This window comes from Zeugodacus cucurbitae, chromosome 6 (genome assembly GCF_028554725.1).
Source record: "Zeugodacus cucurbitae isolate PBARC_wt_2022May chromosome 6, idZeuCucr1.2, whole genome shotgun sequence".
Taxonomy (NCBI): domain Eukaryota; kingdom Metazoa; phylum Arthropoda; class Insecta; order Diptera; family Tephritidae; genus Zeugodacus; species Zeugodacus cucurbitae.
In genome coordinates, this window is record NC_071671.1 from 26,277,922 (window position 1) to 26,299,119 (window position 21,198).

At 34.4% G+C, this 21,198-nt stretch overlaps 3 protein-coding genes across 6 annotated transcripts in view; 1 reads left to right on the top strand and 2 right to left on the bottom strand.

Moving 5' to 3' along the window:
• Positions 1-5,548: 5,548 nt before the first annotated feature.
• LOC105213992 (sterol O-acyltransferase 1-like) lies at positions 5,549-8,429 on the bottom strand. Its single transcript, XM_011187130.3, has 3 exons — positions 8,014-8,429; positions 7,440-7,585; positions 5,549-7,379 (listed from the first exon to the last, which is right to left on the bottom strand). The coding sequence occupies exons 1-3, from the start codon at positions 8,274-8,276 to the stop codon at positions 6,358-6,360; spliced, it is 1,431 nt and encodes a 476-aa protein (XP_011185432.2). The 5' UTR covers positions 8,277-8,429; the 3' UTR covers positions 5,549-6,357.
• A 515-nt stretch (positions 8,430-8,944) lies between these two features.
• On the top strand, positions 8,945-12,603 carry LOC105213993 (protein RER1). 3 transcript variants are annotated; one of them, XM_011187135.3, is made up of 5 exons: positions 8,945-9,716; positions 9,776-9,986; positions 10,407-10,621; positions 10,694-10,754; positions 11,703-12,603. In XM_011187135.3, exons 1-5 carry the CDS (start codon positions 9,648-9,650, stop codon positions 11,705-11,707), a joined length of 561 nt encoding a protein of 186 aa, XP_011185437.2. In that variant the 5' UTR covers positions 8,945-9,647; the 3' UTR covers positions 11,708-12,603. The 3 variants fall into 3 exon arrangements, with proteins under 3 accessions (XP_011185437.2, XP_011185434.2, XP_011185433.2); XM_011187132.3 differs by having other exon boundaries at positions 8,948-9,341; positions 9,489-9,716; positions 10,694-12,603; XM_011187131.3 differs by having other exon boundaries at positions 8,948-9,716; positions 10,694-12,603.
• A 3,090-nt stretch (positions 12,604-15,693) lies between these two features.
• Positions 15,694-21,198, bottom strand: part of LOC105213995 (MOXD1 homolog 1) — a 33,918-nt gene continuing 28,413 nt past the window's right edge. For both annotated transcript variants that reach the window (XM_054232781.1, XM_011187138.3), the window contains 8 exons: positions 19,733-19,926; positions 19,476-19,577; positions 19,236-19,399; positions 18,933-19,148; positions 18,663-18,865; positions 18,495-18,595; positions 17,616-17,782; positions 15,694-16,463 (listed from right to left, as the gene is read on the bottom strand). In XM_054232781.1, coding sequence (XP_054088756.1) covers positions 16,287-16,463; positions 17,616-17,782; positions 18,495-18,595; positions 18,663-18,865; positions 18,933-19,148; positions 19,236-19,399; positions 19,476-19,577; positions 19,733-19,926 — 1,324 coding nt within the window. In that variant the 3' untranslated portion in view covers positions 15,694-16,286. The remainder of the gene's footprint in view (positions 16,464-17,615; positions 17,783-18,494; positions 18,596-18,662; positions 18,866-18,932; positions 19,149-19,235; positions 19,400-19,475; positions 19,578-19,732; positions 19,927-21,198) is intronic.

A 21,198-nucleotide genomic window follows, 5' to 3' on the forward strand; every position in this document is an offset into this window, starting at 1 on the left:
GAGGACCAAATATAGACTCGGACCATTATCTGGTCGCAGCGAAGATACGCACCCGCCTCTGTGCAGCAAAGAATGCCCGTCAACAAACACAAGGAAGGTTCGACGTCGAAAAGCTGCAATCGCAACAGACAGCCACGAAATACTCTACTCGACTTGCACTCCTGCTCTCTGAGAGCACTCATCAGCATCTCGGTATAAGGGAACTGTGGAACGGCATCTCAAACTCACTGCGTACCGCTGCAGCCGAAACAATTGGGTTTCGGCAACGACAAAAAACAAGCTGGTACGATGAGGAGTGCCGTCTCGCAGCGGAGAGAAAACAGACTGCCTACCTCGCAACGTTGCAAACGACCACAACACGTGCGGGATGGGATAGATACCGAGAGCTGAAGAGGGAAGCGAGACGCATTTGCAGACAAAAAAAGAAAGAGGCCGAAATGCGTGAGTACGAAGAGCTTGAGAAGCTGGCAGACAGAGGGAATGCTCGAAAATTTTATGAAAAAATGAAGCGACTTAACGAAGGTTTCAAGACCGGAGCATCCTCATGTAGAGACCAAGGTGGTAATCTGGTAACCGATGTCCAGGGCATACTGGGATTATGGAGGGAACACTTCTCCGACCTGCTGAATGGCAGTGAGAGTACAACACCAGGAGATGGCGAACCCGATCCCCCAATCGATGACGATGGAACAGATGTTCCATTACCCGACCATGAAGAAATTCGAATAGCAATTACCCGCTTGAAGAACAGCAAAGCAGCGGGGGCCGATAGATTACCGGCAGAACTATTCAAATACGGCGGCGAAGAACTGATAAGGTGCATGCATCAGCTTCTTTGCAGAATATGGTCGGAAGAAAGCATGCCTGACGATTGGAATCTCAGTGTGCTCTGCCCAATCCATAAAAAGGGAGATCCCACAATCTGCGCCAATTACCGTGGGATCAGCCTTCTAAATATCGCATACAAGGTTCTATCGAGCGTACTGTGTGAAAGACTAAAGCCCACCGTCAACAAACTGATTGGACCTTATCAGTGTGGCTTTAGACCTGGAAAATCGACAACTGACCAGATATTCACCATGCGCCAAATCTTGGAGAAGACCCGTGAAAAGAGGATCGACACACACCACCTTTTTGTCGATTTTAAAGCTGCTTTCGACAGCACGAAAAGGAGCTGCCTTTATGCCGCGATGTCTGAATTTGGTATCCCCGCAAAGCTAATACGGCTGTGTAAGTTAACGTTGAGCAACACCAAAAGCTCCGTCATGGTTGGGAAGGACCTCTCCGAGCCGTTCGATACCAAACGAGGTTTCAGACAAGGTGACTCACTATCGTGCGACTTCTTTAACCTGATGCTGGAAAAAATTATAAGAGCTGCAGAGCTAAACCGAGAAGGTACAATCTTCTACAAGAGTGTACAGCTTCTGGCGTACGCCGATGATATTGATATCATCGGAAGCAACAACCGCGCCGTTTGTTCTGCTTTTTCCCGCATGGATAAGGAGGCGAAGCGAATGGGTCTGGAGGTGAATGAGGACAAGACGAAATATCTCCTGTCATCAAACAAACAGTCGGCGCATTCGCGTCTTGGCTCCCACGTCACTGTTGACAGTCATAACTTCGAGGTCGTAGATAATTTTGTATACCTGGGAACCAGCATCAACAACACGAATAATGTCAGCCTCGAAATCCAGCGCAGAATAACTCTTGCCAACAGGTGCTACTTTGGACTGAGTAGGCAATTGAACAGTAAAGTCCTCTCTCGACGAACCAAAATCAAGCTCTACAAGTCACTTATCATTCCCGTCCTGCTTTACGGTGCAGAAGCTTGGACGATGTCAACATCAGATGAGACGACACTAGGAGTTTTCGAGAGGAAAATTTTGCGCAAGATTTATGGTCCTCAGAACATTGGCAACGGCGAATACCGCAGACGATGGAACGATGAGCTGTACGAGTTATACGACGACATTGACATAGTTCAGCGAATAAAAAGACAGCGGCTACGCTGGCTAGGTCATGTTGTCCGAATGGACGAAAACACTCCAGCCCTGAAAGTGTTCGATGCAGTACCCGCCGGAGGAAGCCGAGGAAGGGGAAGGCCTCCACTCCGTTGGAGGGACCAGGTGGAGAGCGACCTGGTTACACTTGGGATCTCCAACTGGCGCCGAACTGCAAAGGAGAGAGACAGGTGGCGCACTATCGTCGATTCGGCTATAACCGGCTAAACGGTTGCAACGCCAATCACATACATACATACAATATATATATGTACATATCTTGTTTTAACTTAATTTGACTTAGGTGGGGTTAAGTTTTTTTGATTTTGAGTAAAATACTGGATTCAATCGATCTTTATTCTTTTCTGATAGGGTTGTTTAGAACCTCTAAAGGTAAAGTAAAGCATGTGAATCAGCTCTAAAATTGGACCATGGGTCTGGCATCACTCTTTTTCAGGTGAAATCCCATATCTCAGCAGTAACTATTCGATCAAATTTGGTACATATTATGTGTGTGATTGGCGTTGAATCGTTTAGCCGGTTATAGCCGAATCGATGAGAGCGCGCCACTCCTCTCTTTCCTTCGCAGTTCGGCGCCAGTTGGAGATTCCAAGTGTTACCAGGTCGCTCTCCACCTGGTCCCTCCAACGGAGCGGAGGCTTTCCACTTCCTCGGCTTCCTCCGGCGGGTACTGCATCGAACACTTTCAGAGCTGGAGTGTTTTCGTCCATTCGGACAACATGACCTAGCCAGAGTAGCCGCTGTCTTTTTATTGAACTATTTCAATGTCGTCGTATAACTCTTACAGCTCATCGTTCCATCGTCTGCGGTATTCGCCGTTGAGTAGAGTTTGATTTTGGTTCGCCGAGAGAGGACTTTACTGTTTAATTGCCTACTCACCTGGTTTCCAGGTATACGAAATTATCTACAACTTCGAAGTTATGACTGTCAACAGTGAAGTGGGAGCCAAGACGCGAGTGCGCCGACTGTTTGCTTAATGACAGGAGATATTTCGTTGTTGCTTTCGATGATATCAATATCATCGGCGTATGCCAGCAGCTGTAGACTCTTATAGAAGATTCTACCTTCTCTATTTAGCTCTGCAGCTCGTATAATTTTTTCCAGCCTCAAATTAAAGAAGTCACACGATAGTGTTTGTCTGAAACCTCGTTTGGTATCGAACGGCTCGGAGAGGTCCTTCCCAATCATGACGGAGCTTTTGGTGTTGCTCAACGTCAGTTTACATAGTACATATTATAATCCTTATTATTTTGTCGAAATTACTTATACACTCCTCGTCAAAAGGTTAGACGCACCCGAACTTACAATAGTACTCAGCTTAGAACTTTTATTCTGGATTCAATTAACAGTTCAAATAATAGTTGATATGCAAAATCCATGGTTTTTCAATGATATTTCAGGGATAATACTCAAAAGATTAAAAAAAATAACAAAATTGTGTTTTTTAAACATTTTTTTAGAGCAGTTTAAAAAAAGGCCATATTTTTTTGGTCACTCGAATAGACGCCCAAAAAGTAATTAATTTAATTAATAGCTCATTTTAAACTCTAATTTTTAGTGAGTGTCAATATTAAAGTGTACTACTTCCTTTGTTTGCAATAACTTCATATATCCGTTTAGTCCTTGAATGATAGAGAAAGTCAATTAATGGTTCTTTATGTTTGTATTGCTTTCTTCTTCATAAACTTTCCATGCAGGTCAACTCCAAATGTTTTCAAATATGTTAAGATCCGGAAAATATGGTGGCCAAGTCATGATATTAACGTTTTGACTCAAAATAAATGACTTAACTTATCGAGCGTTGTGAATTGGCACATTACCTTGGTTAAAAATCCATGGGATTGATCTGCAGAGATCTTTTATTTATAGGAAAACTTACTCTAATGTTGTTTTGAAGCGCTCACCGTTAATTTTTTTATCAATAAAAATAAAATCAATTGTTCATTACCATTACCCACTTATGATGCGTAAATAATGAAAATAGTACGTTATACGCGTTTCTGATTGTATGCGAAACGGTTGAAAAGTTGGTATTCACTCCGGCTAATTCACTGATCTTAGATACCGACTTAGTAGAATTTCAACCAATTCTAACAATTTAATGATCCGATCGTGTTGTTTTGCGCCGTTTAAAGCTTTTTTCATATTCCTCTGGATCTTTTAAACATCTATCGACTGTTTTGGAATGGAACGTTATTTGTTTGGCAACATTTCGATTCAATAGTCCTTGTGATTGAAAGAAGTCTATTTTTAAGCGTTTCAATAAGCTCAAAACGTTAGCTATTCCTATTTTTCCAAATATTTCAAACAATTGATTTCTTAATAATAAGCTTTTTATTAATGAAAATAATTGCACCTTTTAACAAAGACAAACAATTGTTAAGTGCGTCTAATTCTATAATCAACTGAAAGCGCATGTGGATTCATCGAAGTTTCTAAAGATATCGAATGCACAGTTATCCTTGCACAAGCCAAGCAATTATGAACAGTTTTTTATCGAACTTGGTTTGAACTTTCAAAAGTTAAAGTTAAATGACCTTTTGTTCGACAATAGTCTAAAGACTTTCAAACTTGCGGTTTTACTTAATTAGTGTGAACATACTGTAGTTTGCTACTGGCAATATGTCAAATCGATCCATGATCGACCTCAGCACCTTCTTACAAATTACGAAAGTATATAATATTCGGCTGCAAAAGTATATAATTCTCTCTTACTTGCTTAATTTGTATTAGCACTTCATTTGAGGCTGAATAGAGACATTGGGGGATATTCTCGAGCACTTTGCATTGCTTTTAACTAAAAATGATTTAAGTATATTTACATACATATATCGTATTAGATTAGAGCAAATATAACACTAACAAGTTTGTCAAGTTTGTTGACCTTGAATTGCATTGTGGTCATTTAATAGTACAAGCGCTGTTTGGAATTTGCACTAGAATACACAATTTGTTTACAACTGGTGTTTACTACGGTGTTAACGTTTTTTTGGGATACCTAGCCAATTTGAGTTCATACGAACCTGAATTTGTAATTATTTTATGTATTTTTTTTCGTTTTAAGTTATTAAATTTTTATAGGGGTCATGTGCTTTAACAGTTTATAGAGTGCTGCATAAACAATTTACAACAAATGTGTGTTAATTCATATAAAATGGTAATAAAAATGAATAATAACTGTTTTGTTTGTGGAATTCGGAGTGGAGTTGCTTTCTGTTGTAGCGACTATCTTATATCTTGTTGTAGAAAACCAACTCGAAATAAATCAGGATAATGCTGTCAAGTTGACAGTTTTTGAACGAATATAATACAGGGTCCATTACTGTAGAATCGATCGTCGTCTGAGATATACTCTTTTTGGTTTTGTATTGTCTTCCAAGGTTTCCAAAATCTGCAATTGAAGTAAATTTCGTCGAAAATGCGTCTAAAATCTTTAGTACTCATCCTAAATTTTCATATACAGTGGAACTTCCATAACTCGAACATCTATAACTCGAATATATCCATTACTCAAACCTTGGCAATAGCGTTTAGATATCAAATTTCATACAAATTTCCTCCCATAACTCAAACTTCCTTATCTCGAAGTTCTTCATAACTCGAACTCTTGAATTGGCAATAGATGTGAAAGTTCATACAAATCTCATTCCATAAATCGAATTTTTCGACCAGGGCATAATACAACATTTATAATTTTATTATCGATTCACAATTTGAAAAGTGTTGCTCTATATCGTGAATATCTAAAAAATATGATATTACTCTAATGGATTTTATAAATCATGTAACAAAAGCATGGGATACATACGTCGAGAGACAGACAAAAGCAAAGTGCAACAAACAAAATTAAGGAATATATGTTTTAACGTATGTACACAAAGTTTTATGCGACTGTATATAAATCTATATTTTTACAGAGTTTTGAAAAATTTATATTTTAATGCAAATTTCTATAACTCGAAGTCTCTCTAACTCGAAGTGGATTATGGTGATTTGAGTTAGAGACGTATTTCTAAATGCTTCGAAATTCTGTTGGTAAGTTATATATTCTAAATTCCATATTCAGATCTTAAGAAATCAGTATTGAAGACGGAGAAATTTGACAGGGTTGATAAAAAATATTTCTCTGGTAATCCTTGGAATTTGACACATTTTAACAAAGATTTCTTGAGAAAAATTGTTTATTTTCTTGAATAACAAAATATATTTTTAATTAATAATCTGAAAATGTTAAATTAAAAAATTGTAACTCAAAATCATAACCTTGCCTGTGGCTTTTCTTAATTAAATCACTTTTAGCTTTGTTCCTCTTTTAAAGATCATGATCATATTAATACTACTCATCTAATTTTCTGTGAATTTGTATGCAAGTCCATATATAAGGCAACAGTCTGTCCACCGAACTGTCATTAAGCGCCTTTGGACAGTTCAGTTTCGCGAAAGCTTCCATGCTATAAAGTGACAACTGCAGCGCCATGCCAAATACGATGCAAGACCATACAATCACATTGCCAAATCTACCACGTAACGGTAAATACATTATTATATAACTTAAAACACCAAAACATAAGTAATTTATGGGCAAGAACAATTGTAAGGCCAAACCGATTAATATTTCGTGCACAATAGCCGAAATTGTCACCACCGAGAAGGAGCAGACAAAACGATTGGCGCACACATAATTATAGCAATCCTTATAGATGTACTCATATAGCCAATCCTGTACCAAACAATTCCACTTAATGAAATAATCACGATAGTTCGTTACACTCCACCAATTCGTAAAGAAGCGCCGATCGCCGAAGTGTAGCAGTTCGGCAAAGAGATTTTGTACAGAATACAACAGCATATAGATGAACAGGAGTAGACAGAGTGTGGAGGGCAATAACATGGCATAGAAAGATTCTATAACACCAGCCCACTGCGGTGCGGTAACACCGAACTGCCGATAGTGGGGACCAATGAAACGCTCATAAAAGTAGGTGAAATAAAAGATGGCGAAGAGGATTTCCATTAAACGTGTCATCACAAAAGTCCAACGTATCGGCGTGGTAGTGCGCGGATATGAGCTGCGATAGATTAGTACCGGCGCGAACAGAAAGTAAATATAGTGACGCAGCCCCGACAGACGTTTGACGGCGTCAGCTGTGGGCATTGGATCGGCTGTTTGGCCAATTGTTGAACGTACGAAGGCGTGCATTTTCATTATGAGGCGTGTGGTCTCCATTAAGATGAAGAGCGCTGAGCCGAAGCGCAGATCGTAGCGTAGACAGCATAAAGCGCATAAGCTAAAGCTTGCGCCGATTACTGTGATGTAGCAGGTTAGGAACACGGCATTTATGCAGAATTTGTAGTCAGCTGTAAAGAGAAATTTAATTAATAATTAATTAAGCCAAATTAATTGTATAATTATGTTACCTGTTTTGCTTAAGGCATGTATTTTTTGCCATAATGAGACACCAAAATAATTTATAATTGCAATTAAATGTATTATAAACCAACAGCCAATCGCATATGGAAGTCCTTTAAACCCAGGCTCAATTGTAAGCCAACCAAGGTAAATTCTTTAGTAAAATAAATAATTAAAAATATTATAATATATATTATAACAAATACAGAAAAAATATTTTGAAAAAAAAATTTACAAATAAAAAGAAATAAAAAATAAAAAATAATAATCCTTAAAAATTTAAAATTAAATTATTAAGTACTTTTTTTTTAATTTACAAATTTTTTATATTAAATAAAAAGACAAAAGACAAATAAAAGTATAAAAAATATAGAAATAAATTATATATTTATATAAAAAAAAAAATAAAAAGAAAAATATTAATCCTTAAAAATTAAAAAAAAAAATGTTATGCTTAATATAAAAACAGAATTATTAAAAAGAAATATTTTTTTTTTAAATAAAATAATATTTCCTGTTAAACAGTAAACGCAAACTTTTTTTCAGAACCTTTTTTAATTTTATAAAGTATTTGTGCCTCACCTTCCACATGTGAAATAATCGTGACATATTGAATATGTAATTAGAAAAAATAATGCAACAACGAATATATGGTAAATGGTTTGTATATGTTCATCCTTTAAAAGCTTCGTCATATACGAATCGGCGTGTTTGAATATTTTCTCATGTAACGGTTTCAGCTTTGACACGTCCGGCAGCGTTACACTCTTATTTTCGTCTATTGATACGGAGTTTTTAATGTCTATCTCAGTATCCGCATTAGTTTGAGTCGATGTAAGAACCATATTTATATATAAGAATTTTATTGAAAGCGCTAAATTGACTACGGTAGCAGGCGCGTGCGCGCATATACGAGTACAAATAATGCAACACAACTAAACTAGCTGCTTTTGTTAGTAAACCGTATCAATTTACTGAATTCAACTAACTAACTAAGTTATAAAGGTCTGCACAGTTACCAGATCGTGTAAAATAAACATTTTTAGGTAATTGAATGAAAGTGTTTTAAATTAAATTGCCACAAATGTGTAATTTGATCTGGCAACAACTTGTTATAATGTTATTTATTTTTTTATATTATAATTTAATATTTAATTTTATTTTAATTATGTTTATTCTTTTATTATAAAGTGATTTATATACAAAACATTTTATTTAAATTTATAATTTAATTAAATATAGTAAAATAACAAAGCGTCGCGTTGCCAACATGCCATAAACTGCCAACCACAAACGTTAGCAGTTTATACATAGAACGAAAATTGTTTACTTTGACACTCAGACATATCACAATATATGTATTATTTTGTTCTATGCCAGTCGTTAATATATATTTATTAATATTTTTTAATAAATTATTGCTAAATTACTAAAATTATACAACACTATTTCTGAATTACACTGCGATGCATTGACAACCCTGCAAAAGAATTCAAAAAGTGTGATTGGCAACGGCGGCAATGTTCTACTGTCAATCTATTTAGTGACGTGTATTGTGAGTTTGGAAAATTTTTAAGAAGTCTGAAATTCTAAATTGAATTTCACGTCAACGGCTTTAAAAAGCCAATGATAAAGTCAATACACATTAATGCATAGTGAAATAATATAATTATTTTGGAAAATAACGTTTTACAATATAATTTCATTACATTTGTGTTGGCTGAAACACGAGCTAGAGAAAACTTACAGGCAAACGTCACTTAAATCAAAAAGCGAAAAAGAACACAAAAAAAAGAAAGAAGAGGGTGCGCGGCGTATGGTTTACGGGTTGTGCTCCGTTTGCTGTGGTGGTTGTGCGGACGTATAAGAAAAGTGTCAGACGAGCTAAAGGAAAATGAGGAAATAGAAACGTGAGCATAAATTACAGGAACGAAGGGCCGAAGGGGTACAATACATTTTGTGGATACGCGCTAGTTGAGTGCATATGTGACGACTGGCCGACGTTGGATTTCTGGTGCACTTTTACTTGAATTTTTGGTTTATCTTTATAATTTTAGTTTTATCTACGACTATTTTCAAAAACAACATAAAGGTTATATAGTCTGACTGGCCCAAACGAGTTAGGTTAATCAAGTGACTGCAATAGACGAACTTCAATTTTTAACGACACCTGTATCAGATATATTTCTGGTAGCAGACGCAAAAAAATTACAGCAATGATGAATGAGGACACAAGTACTTCGTCTGAAAGTGGTGTGAAGTTTTTCTTCGTACGCCTTTCACAAGTGAGTTTCTAATTAATTAAAATGCTTACAATATTTATTAATAAATTATTATCGCATAGATGTACCAATCGACGCTGGATCGCTGGACGCCACATACCAGAATGCGATGGGCGGGTGCAATTGTGCTTGTATTGCTCTTCCTGCTACGCATTTTTATCTACCAAGGCTGGTATATAGTGTGCTATGCGCTCGGCATATACCATTTAAATTTGTTTATTGCATTTCTAACACCAAAAATCGACCCAGAATTCGATCCTTATGAAAATGATGGTAAGTGTTTCGTCGGTTTAAATAATATATAACTATTGTTACAAAAATATTCAACTTACTACAGTATTCTTTAATTTTGCTTGCGGTTGCAATTACGGTCATTCTGACAGCATTGCACCGTTTGTAATTATTAAAAAGAATGTTATATGGTTAAAAGGGGATGATAATGTTCAAACACTATTTTCATAAGTTGACAGTTTATTGATTTTTTTGTCTTGTCTTGCCTTGGCATGCTTTAACAGGCCATTTGTTGCTTGTAAAGCAATAGAGTGTTATTAGTGCAATAATTTCGTAAGAATTAAAAATTGAAGTCATATTTTAATATTGATATTGAATATTTTAAATATTTTTTTTTTATATTTTTAAATATAACTTTTTTTAATTGCGTGAGTTAACTGTATATAATATTAAATTTTGCAGAAGATGGTCCCAATTTGCCAACACGCAGTAACGAAGAGTTCCGGCCGTTCATACGACGCTTACCGGAATTCAAATTTTGGCTGTCGATCGCGAAAAGTACAATCATCGGTCTGATATGTACATTCTTTGACTTCTTCAATGTGCCTGTTTTCTGGCCTATACTTGTAATGTACTTCATTACACTCTTCTGCATAACAATGAAGCGACAAATTAAGGTAAGCGCTAGACTATTGATTTACATACATATAAATATGTATTAATTAATTGTTATTATTTTCATTTTACAGCATATGATTAAGTACAAGTATTTGCCATTTACACGCAACAAGCCGCGCTATCAACGTGTTGGTGAGTCACCGGCAACGACAAAGTGACAATTAGCCGCACAGACACTGCAAAAAACAAACGACAACCAATCGACAACGGGTATTACGTCGATACACGAGCAAAGAACAACAACAACAACAACAGCAACAGTAGCAGCAGCAACAGCAGCAAATACAACGATTGCCACCGCGGCAACAACAGCAACATCGTTACCAGCTGCACCATTGTCAGCAGCTGCGTCTACGATAGCAACAGCAAACGTAGCCAAACCACCGCAAATTATAACTATTGAGTAAAAATTCAACTAAAGTACACAATAACAACAACATTACAACTACAACTATAGACATTCACTATCAAAATCAAACTACAAACAAAAATTAAAAAAAAAACACAGAAACAAGCAAGAAACTAAACACTAAACAATAACAAACACATTTCAATATTTCATGTCAAAGTCAGCTAGCTATCAGTATTTTATTTAATTTTAAACACTTCAGAAGACAATATACACCGTCATAATCACAAATACAAAACCACAACAGTTCATTTAATATGAAGTGAGAATTTGCGTTTTCCACAAACAACTTTAATTGATTTGCGCGTGTCAAGCGCATTTTGATTACATTTCATTGTGCTTGACATACTATTTGTTGTTAGCGTTTGCTTAAGTTTATTATAAAATATTTGTTGTTCTTAGCGGCATTAACGTTTTAAAATCCAACTAACTGCAATACTAACATATGTACACACATCTGTGTACATGCTGGCACTGTGTTTAGTTGTGATTCTACAACGTTAATGCTTAATTGTCGTGCAGTGTCCTGTGCAAAAAAAATAACTTTTCGTGGCATTTGTCCAACTTTGTCTTATTATTAAGAATATGCTTGTTTCAATATTTAAAACCTTAGTAATTTTTATTTGTATGCAATGTTAATTATGATTACTATTATTATTTTTGTTTTTTAGTTTAAATTGAGCGTCTCATTGGCCGGGTCACATAGATCACTCATACCAAGCACTTTATAACTGTAACGTTTGTATGTAAATAGCGTGCAATAAAACATACTAAAAACGGAGTGACGTCATGTGTGTGTGAAAAAAACTGCATAATTCATGTATGATGCTGGGTTCACTTGAATACTACTTTGGCTTAGCGCTTGAATTTTTTTTTTTTTTGGTTTAAAGTAATATATATATATAAATAAATATATTAATCATTATTATTAATAATTATGCTTAGTAATGTTATGTGCATAACTGTATTCAGCTCGTTCCCAAACGTAAATATATAATCTAAACTAGTATGCAAACCCTGCTAGACAACTAAGTACATAAATGGATGCTATTAATTTAGTTTACCTACAAAAAAAAATGTTGTTTCTTAAATGGTAGCAGCTAATTAGACATATTTTCAACAAATTTTCAAAATTCGCAATTGCACGGTAATTTTGTGCTTTTAGTTTAGTATACAAAAAGCGTTTTCTAATTTTATTAACAAAAAGCTTTTCTCAATTACAATTTGTTATAATGAAAATAATGACGTAAATAGTTTTTTTTTTGTTTATTAACACAAGTACAACACTAATTAGCTGATATGTGTTAGATGAACATTTGTATATAGCGCCTTTTCCTACAAAAGCAGTCTTCATTACCATTTTTGAAATATTCTTAAAAGTTCACAAATAGTTTATGCGCCAATGTTGACGAATTGCTGGTTGTAAAACACCTAAAGCGAGAAATACATACCTAAATAGATATATAAGCGCATCTGTGTGAGTTGCGAAGTTGAAAATGGTACAGTGTACGATTGTAATAATAAATACCAAAACATTTGAATAAATTACAAATAAAAGGAAAATAAAATTAAGTCGAAATAGTTGTTTTTTTTTTTAATTTAGCTTTTTTTAACATTAAAAAATTTTAACTTTCGAAAAAGTGAGGTTAAAATTTTCAAGAAATGTTGTTAACAGTCAATTTGTACAGCTAACGGTTGTTTGTGGTGTCGAGATGGAAACTGCTTATGAGCGATGTCATAAGATAACGTCGCATATATCAGGTATTATGAGTTAGTATGTCCGGATAGCGTTGGCAAGTTGTATTATCAGTCGCTTCAATGTCTTCAAATAAAGTGAGCTTGAAGAAACGTTCAAGTAGTGCAGCAAACTGCTCTACAATATCTCTCTAGTCGTTGGTTTATTGTGTCGAAATCATCTTTACCGTTATACATGAAACTCTTGTAATACGCAAAAAACTCAACACTGGAACTAAATAGTGTTTCTTGGTGAGCTCAAAAAGCAGACTGACTCAAATGTGATATTGTTTGGACATCTTAACCAACTAATACTTAGCGGTTACGCCACGTTGAAATTTAAAAAAAAATTGTGATGTCTATATTCTAACGAGTATTTTGAGATGTCTCCGAAAATGAGTCTCAAAAAAGTTATGATCAATAGAAGTGAGCGCGGTGGGAACGCAAAACCACATTTTTCGGTACGGTGTACCCGATAACTCAAAAACTATTTAACCGATTGACTTGAAAATTATAAAATTTCTTTCTAAATAGATTTTCCACAGAGTTTCCTGGGATTTTTCGATGTATAATTTGAAAATTTTTTATCCAATTTCTTTAAGGGGTAGTCAGGATTTTCCAAAAATCAATTTTTTTTGCATTTTCGTTAAGTGTAATATCTTAAAAATATTCTCTGAAAATTTGTAGTTGATCCGATAATAACTTTTCGAGTTATTCGACAAATAACAAAGATCGATCGGGCGCTCCAAAACGCTCGGGTGCAACTTTAAATGCGGTTATCTCAAAACTATGTTTTTGAAAAAAAAGCTTCGATCAGGCCCAGGATTATCTATTTATAAAACTAATTTTTTTATCCGATTTATTTTAGATGAATCTCCAAGGACTTATAATTGTCACCGCAAGGACCTTTTTTTGAAACTGGGTCAACACAGACAGTTATAACTTTGGAAATTCTAAATTTTTTGTTTCAAATTTTTGTGACTTCAAGTAAAAATATTGTGTAATAATGCCTTAGTATTACTTTTGTAAATTAACATGATTTAATAGCAAAACAAGTAAGGAAGGGCTAAGTTCGGGTGTAACCGAACATTTTATACTCTCGCAATTTATTTATTTAACTTTATTTATATTATATAATACACAATTTGACCCACATATTCGTCATATATATTGTATAAAGTCCATTGAAAGTTGGAAACCCTAATATTAGGTTAGAAGCACCGAGGTCCTCATGTTCGATATATGGGGCCTTGAAAACCTATGGTCCGATTTTAGCGATTTTTAGAATTGGGCTGCCACAATGTAAACGTAGTATTTGTGCAAAGTTTTGCACCGATATCTTCACTAGTGCTTACTTTAAATATTGTAAAGTAAACGAATCAGATCGTCTTCAGAGTTCCGTTATATAGGAAGTAGGCGTGGTTGTGAAGCGATTTGGCCTATTTTCACAACATATTGAGATGTAAGGAAACTATTGCAAACCAAGTTTCATTGAAATCGGTTTAGTAGTTCCTGAGATATGGTTTCTGACCCATAAGTGAGCGACGCCACGCCCATTTTCCATTTTGTAAATAAATCTGAGTGCAGCTTCCATCTGCCATTTTTTATGTGAAATTTAGTGTTTCTGACGTTTTTCGTTAGTGAGTTAACTCACTTATAGTAATTTTCAACCTAACCTTTGTATGGGAGGTGAGCGTGGTTATTATCCGATTTTAACAATTTTCATGGTGTGTGGTGGGGTACGTAAGAGAATCGACTGCAGGAAGTTTGGTTTATATAGCATCATTGGTTTGCATAACCGATTTGGGAGCCACGCCCACATCCCCAAAAAAATTACATCCAAATATGAACCTTCCTAGTGCGATCCTTTGTTCCAAATTTTACTATTATATCTTCATTTATGGCTTAATTATGGCACTTTATGTGTTTTTGTTTTTCGCCATTTTGTGGGCGTGGCAGTGAACCGATTTCGCTCATTTTCGAAGGCAACCCTCTCACGGTCCCAAGGAACATGTGTTCCAAGTTTCATTAAGATATCTCAATGTTTACTCAAGTTACAGCTAGCACGGACGGACGGACGGACGGACGGACAGACGGACGGACAGACATCCGGATTTCAACTCCACTCGTCATCCTGATCATTTATATATACATAACCCCATATCTAACTCTTTTATTTCTTGGTGACACAAACAACCGTTATGTGAACAAAACTATAATACTCTGTGCAACAGGTTGCGAGAGTATAAAAATTACTGAAAATTCTCATTTTTTCGAGTCTCTCACTACCCCTAATCCCTTCAGGAATTTTTAGCACACATAATAAAACAAGTTTTAAAGTGCTTCCAATTACGTAAATTTGTATTTGTCGTATTAGTTTTTAGAAAAACGACCACGTCACTCTGTTCAAAATGTATCTCTTTTTAAGAAAAATATTGTTTTACTTGTTTCAGACAAAAATTTAAATGTCAATCATGTACACGATCAAGGAGTGCTCCGGAAAAATTCATCCACGGCAATGCTTATATCTCTGTCATTTTTAACTAAAAACTATTTTTTTTTTTAATTACAGTTGAACTTCCATAACTCGAACGTCTATAACTCAAAGTTCTCCATAACTCGAGCTCTTGAATTGGCAATAGAAGTAAAATTTCATACAAATTATCTTCCGTAACTCGGAAGTCTCTGTGACTCGAAGTTTTTTTGTAGATTATGGTGATTCGAGTTAGAGAATTTCATCTGTATTTATAAAGCTTAAGATATATATTAAATTAGCAATAAATTTAAAGATATCCTACCGAAAATAGATTTGTCAAAGAAAAAATCATAAAAAACCAGCCGATTTTCTTGCGTTGAGGGTGGCGTAACCCTTTCATCCAAAATCAATGAAACGCTTTGGATATTATAAAAAAGAATTTTCATTTTATTTTTAAACTTATATTTTATTGTTTGATTCCTTAAAGTACTGTCATTATGTTTCATATATACATAGTTGCTACAGAACTTTTAATACTAATTCTTTGGATTGAGATTTCTAATGCTAATTTCGACATTATATTTGTAAATAGTATGTAATTAATTAATGTCTTTAATTAAGTTTAATTAAGCTATGAGTAAGTTTAATGTGTATTTTTCTTAAGTACTGTAGACTAATGTATGACTATTACTCTTGTTTTAAAGACTTACATTTTTCCTTAGAAAATATGACTACTTGTTACAAGTTGGGCTGCAGAATGATTTCATATAAGTTAAATATAAAAAGTAAATAATTTTATAATAATGATTTTAAGCATAATTTATTACTTATTAGTTAAATACGAGCCTTATTGTATATATATAAGATATTAATAATTAGTTTTAAATTTTTTTTTTTTTTTAATTATACTCATTTTTTACTTATAGCATATATAAAGTTAAATTAAAATAAATAAATAAATATAATTATTTTTAAGTTTTAACATAACGGTATACTAAATAATACTATATATTTTCATATAAATTATTAAATTAGTATGAATGCATCATAAATAGCTGTTAAGTAACATCGATGCCACAGTCCAGAGTGCTACGGTTGCGGTTTGTAACGCTATCGCTGTTGCCTTATTGAGTGGCGCACTATCCATTAGCATTTGGAATGGACAAATGCTGGGCTCCTTTACGAAAGTTGTGAATTCGGGATAACGTATAATCTCAGAGGGCTGTGGAAGAAATGAAAGTGTGATAATTGAAATTAAGTTTTCAGAATAAATAAACATAGTTTTGTAAGGATTTTATAAAAGATATTGAAATCAGTTATTTTGTAAGATATTTCTTTAAATGAGCTGAATTATGAAACTTCTATAATGAACTTAGACCGAAAAAAAAGAATAAATTCCCGTCTTAAAGAGGTTTTCTAAAGATTTTGTATGGTTTTGAAATACGTATGTTCCTTTGAAATATGAAGCCCGATCTTTTGTCGTATAACGGGTTTACTGAAAGGTGGACATTTATATTTATCAGTCCTACATCGCCTTAAATATAACTCATTCTTTTTGGTTTCTGGAACAGCGTTTTTGGAATTTTATAACTGTCATATCATGACATCATATTTTCGAAAAATCAAGCGATCATTAGATCGTTCACCCATTCATCACAATGAATTCAATTGGATTTCCTCTGCGTGCTATGATGTCCAAAGTCTAAGGACTCTGGAAGACAATAGAATACCAAAAAAAATTCTCTCCGGTTCTACATACTCTAGAAAATAGATAACAACAAAGTCAGTCGTTGATCTGACCGTTTCTACTTATCTAGCGACCATATACATCTACAGTGTGCGACAAAACTAAAGCACGGAATCCACCCTGTCGGTATTTATATGAATAAACTCATGAATTGGGCATTGAATGATTAGATTTTTTTTCATTTTTGGGCCAATTAGTCTTCTTTTTAAATTGGTAAACATTAAGCAAATTAACTTATTAAAACAGAAGATACAATTTTTTATACGAAAAAATCAAAAATTTTGGTGAGACAAAACTAAATCACATGGCTGTGATTTTTAATTTTACACATTAATTTTTTGGCTAACTGTTTTTAATGATTAGCAACTTTTCTAATTGTGTAGTTATTAGGTAAATAGAAAAAAATTAGAGCATTTTCAGTTGCAATTCGTTATTTAATGAGGTTGGTTGTATACCAAAGTGAAAAGTTGTTCGATGGCTCGAAATTAGTAACAACAACAAAGTCAGTTGGTGATCTGACCGTTTCTACTTATCTACCAGCCATGTAGATCTATATATCTATGTCTTGTGTAATAAATTATATTAAATTATTAATTTTAAAGTCGGTGTGTGAAAAAGTCTACTTACTATTGACACCGACTCATTGGATACCCGGCAGAATGTCATATGCTTGCCAGTGATCATGGTCTGTTCGACACGCTTCGTAAAAAGCGGCTCAGACCAAGGCAACTGCTTTAGATGTGATAAAAATGTGCGATCATGGAACTCGACTGGATCCGAGATGATTAGTTTGTCTGTAAAAATATTAAAATTAAATATTTTTTATTACGAATTCAAATAAGTTAATTAACAAATGATATAAAAATAAAAATTTGAAAATATTATTTGGCCTATATTGAAACTATTTTATTTAAGCAAAGTACACAGCAAATATAAAATTTATAAAATATTTTCATTAATAAAATAAAAAAAATATATATTTAAAAATTCAAGGTTTTGTATGAAAAAAATTATGTTCGTCATTTTATTTGTTTTTGCTAATTCACTCTGTGTTTAGCCTAATGCTTTAATTTTCAAATTTTCGAAAAATTTATATAAATTTTAGAAAACTATATTTTTGGGTTTCTTTGAACTCATTTAAAAATTATTTTTCAATTCAATTTCAAATTTTTTTAAAGGGAAGCACATTGTAAATTGGCAAAAAAGTGACAATTATTTAAAAATTAAATTCATAAAATTAAAATAACTAAACAAATAATTAATTGAATTAAAATAAATATTTCTTGTTAACATAAAAAAAAAAATATTTTTTATCTATGCTTGCTGCTTCTTCAATATGTGTTCAGCATTTTCCTTTCATTTTTTTTAATTTCAATATTTTTCTTTGTTTTATTTTTGCTTATATGTATGGACTCACTTAATACTGAATGTTTTTCTAACCTATTAAAATTTTTCAATATTTTTTTCAAATTTATTTTTATTTTTTTGCATTTTTATTCAACTCACTTAACAATGATTCTTCATAGAGACGCTCTTCATCCGTCATATTCACGCGATTCTTTTTCGTTTTGGCATAAATCGTATTCGGTATATAGTCTAAAACATTGCTGCAATGAAAAATAAAAAAAAAATCAACTTTATGCATGAACAGTTATTGGCACTGCTTCCACTCACCCGTTATAAAGGAATAAATTCTCCACATCGGTCATGTTTAGCGAGTAAAATTGATAAACGCCAAATGTTTCGAAAAATTCACGCACTGGCGTCATGCTATAGCAGCCAGCCAACTCGATGCGTGGATAGTAGGTGATAAAGGACAGACACATCTCCTGTTTGGTTGAGTAACCACCGAAGGTCGGATGTTTGCGATTCAATGTCTGAGAAAATTGATAATAAATTATGCAATTTGTCTGGCTGTCACTGTAGTACGGCGACGCTACTTACCTCATAGGCGCAATCGGTAATAATGTAATCGCCTGGCAGCACAACGACTTCTTGCTCCAGCTGACGCACCTGCTGAAAGTTGTAATCATAATTATCATCTTCGATAATGCGTTCCAGCTCCTTGCCGTCGCGCACGTGACGCAGTGTCATTTTGCGGCCAGCGTGATGAGAGTGCAGTGTGCCGGATATGATTTTAATGCCGTCTGCGGGGAACATCTGCGATGAGAGAAATGTATGTATATATAAGATAATAAATTGATAAACAACAATTTGCGGTTGTAATGAAGACCACATCATATTTACCACATTCGAACAGGACGGTCCACAGATGCCTATATTGCGGTACAGCTTCTGTCCGGGCGGTATTAGCTGTGTGTCCGAAACTGAGACACCGGAAATCATAATGCCAGCATCGTTGGGCCGCAAACGACTGCTGTAATGTATGCGGAAGCCCGAGTGATCGACCACTGTAACAAAATGAAGGAGCGATAAGCGTAAGCAATTACATGCATACATTTGTATGGCTTAACTTAATTAACTTACTTTGATGTGCGTGTGGATTGTCGTAGTGTATTTCGAGCATATAATATTTAGCGCCTTGTTTTCCGCCCACCGGTATGCCCACGTGCTGTGGCAGAAATTGTCCTGTGTGTGCGAAAAAAAATTTAAATATTTATTTGAGGCAAACAAATAATTTACAGCGTGGCATATAAATTAAAAAATGCTCAACATTGGCATGTAAATTAATTTGCATATATGTATGAATATCGAAATATTCTCATATCTATGTATGGACATACCTGTCGAGCCAATAGACCAAACAGCCACCGGTGTTATGCAGGAGTCCCAATCGTGTGGCGTCAATAAATTACTGTTGCATACCGCGCCGCTACTCTTCACCCACACCTCCCAGGAGTGTGGATCTGAGCCGGGATATGATTTGGTTGTACATTCAAAGAGTGTCATGTGGTGTACAAGCGGTTGATTGGTGTTGCTGTAATTGAAATTGAAATGAAGAAATGTAGAAAATGTAATTGACTACAAAGAATGCATAAAAAGTGTAGAGTAGTAAGCGAAAATTTATTAGAGCTATGTGTTTGCGCGTATTGTGTAACATACTACTAGGCGTTTAAGTGGCTTCGAAGTCAGTGCTTGGCGAATACCTGAACTTTGCTCTGGAATATCATAAATTGCGTTATCAAATTGATATGCCTTTTCGAAAGACGGGACCGATTCATGGTTGCATGCATTACGCTATCTGCTGTATGATACATTTTTTTATTATTGATTGCGATTGGAGAGTCGAAGTCTTCTTATTCAAATCTTCTATATCTCTGCAGTACTACTTCGTTCTTCCGCGTACTGTAATTATTTTTCTCTAAGGGTACCAACAAAATTTGCTGAAAGATGTTTTGGATTTTCAGGGATGGATAAAGGGCCTTGTTTTATTAATTTTCATCTTCGTTTTTAGTTTCGTTATTACATTATTCTGACAGTGACTGTTATACAAGAGTTGCATGATAGTTTTTGTCGGAGAGGCCGCTAACTATTGGGTTGGTTATCAGAAAAAGCTGTGAATGAAAATTCATCTCGATACTTCGAACAAATTGATTATTACAGAAGTCGAAACGACCAGAATCTCAGATATAAGAAGGGTTCCTTAGACACTAATGTATAAAATCTCCTTATATCAACTAAGGCCTAGGTTTCGGTGCAACCTATTGTAAGGGAAAAAAGTAAGTAGAAAACTTGCCTTATGAACATTAACGACTTAAATCTGTTAATATCGAAAAATTAGAAAAAAATTGACTTTGAAAAAGGTGAGTCTATAGTTTAAGAGATCCAAAAAGATCGTCTCATTTAATGTTGGTTGAACTTTATCCATATATTATATAATATTTAATAATACAGTGACGTAAATTCAGGGATGTTTCTTTAGATATTGTCAAAATATGTATAATTTTATTTAAGACATAAATTCATAGTTAACAGCATATTTATATCCTACCCAAGATTATGCAGGCAACTGTATTAATAGCTTATGGTTTCATAATTATAACCACAATTATACCGATACTTGTTTGTATGTAAAAGCAAACCTTGCGTTGGCCACTTCATCGTCAAAGGACATTAAACTCACTTTGACATTTTTAGTCGCTGTCTGTGGTTGACACTTGACAATTAGGTTGAGTGACTTGCTGTGGTATGCGCGTTGTTTTGCAATAAATGCTTGGGAATTTGGCGCTACAACCACGTAGTAAAGTTT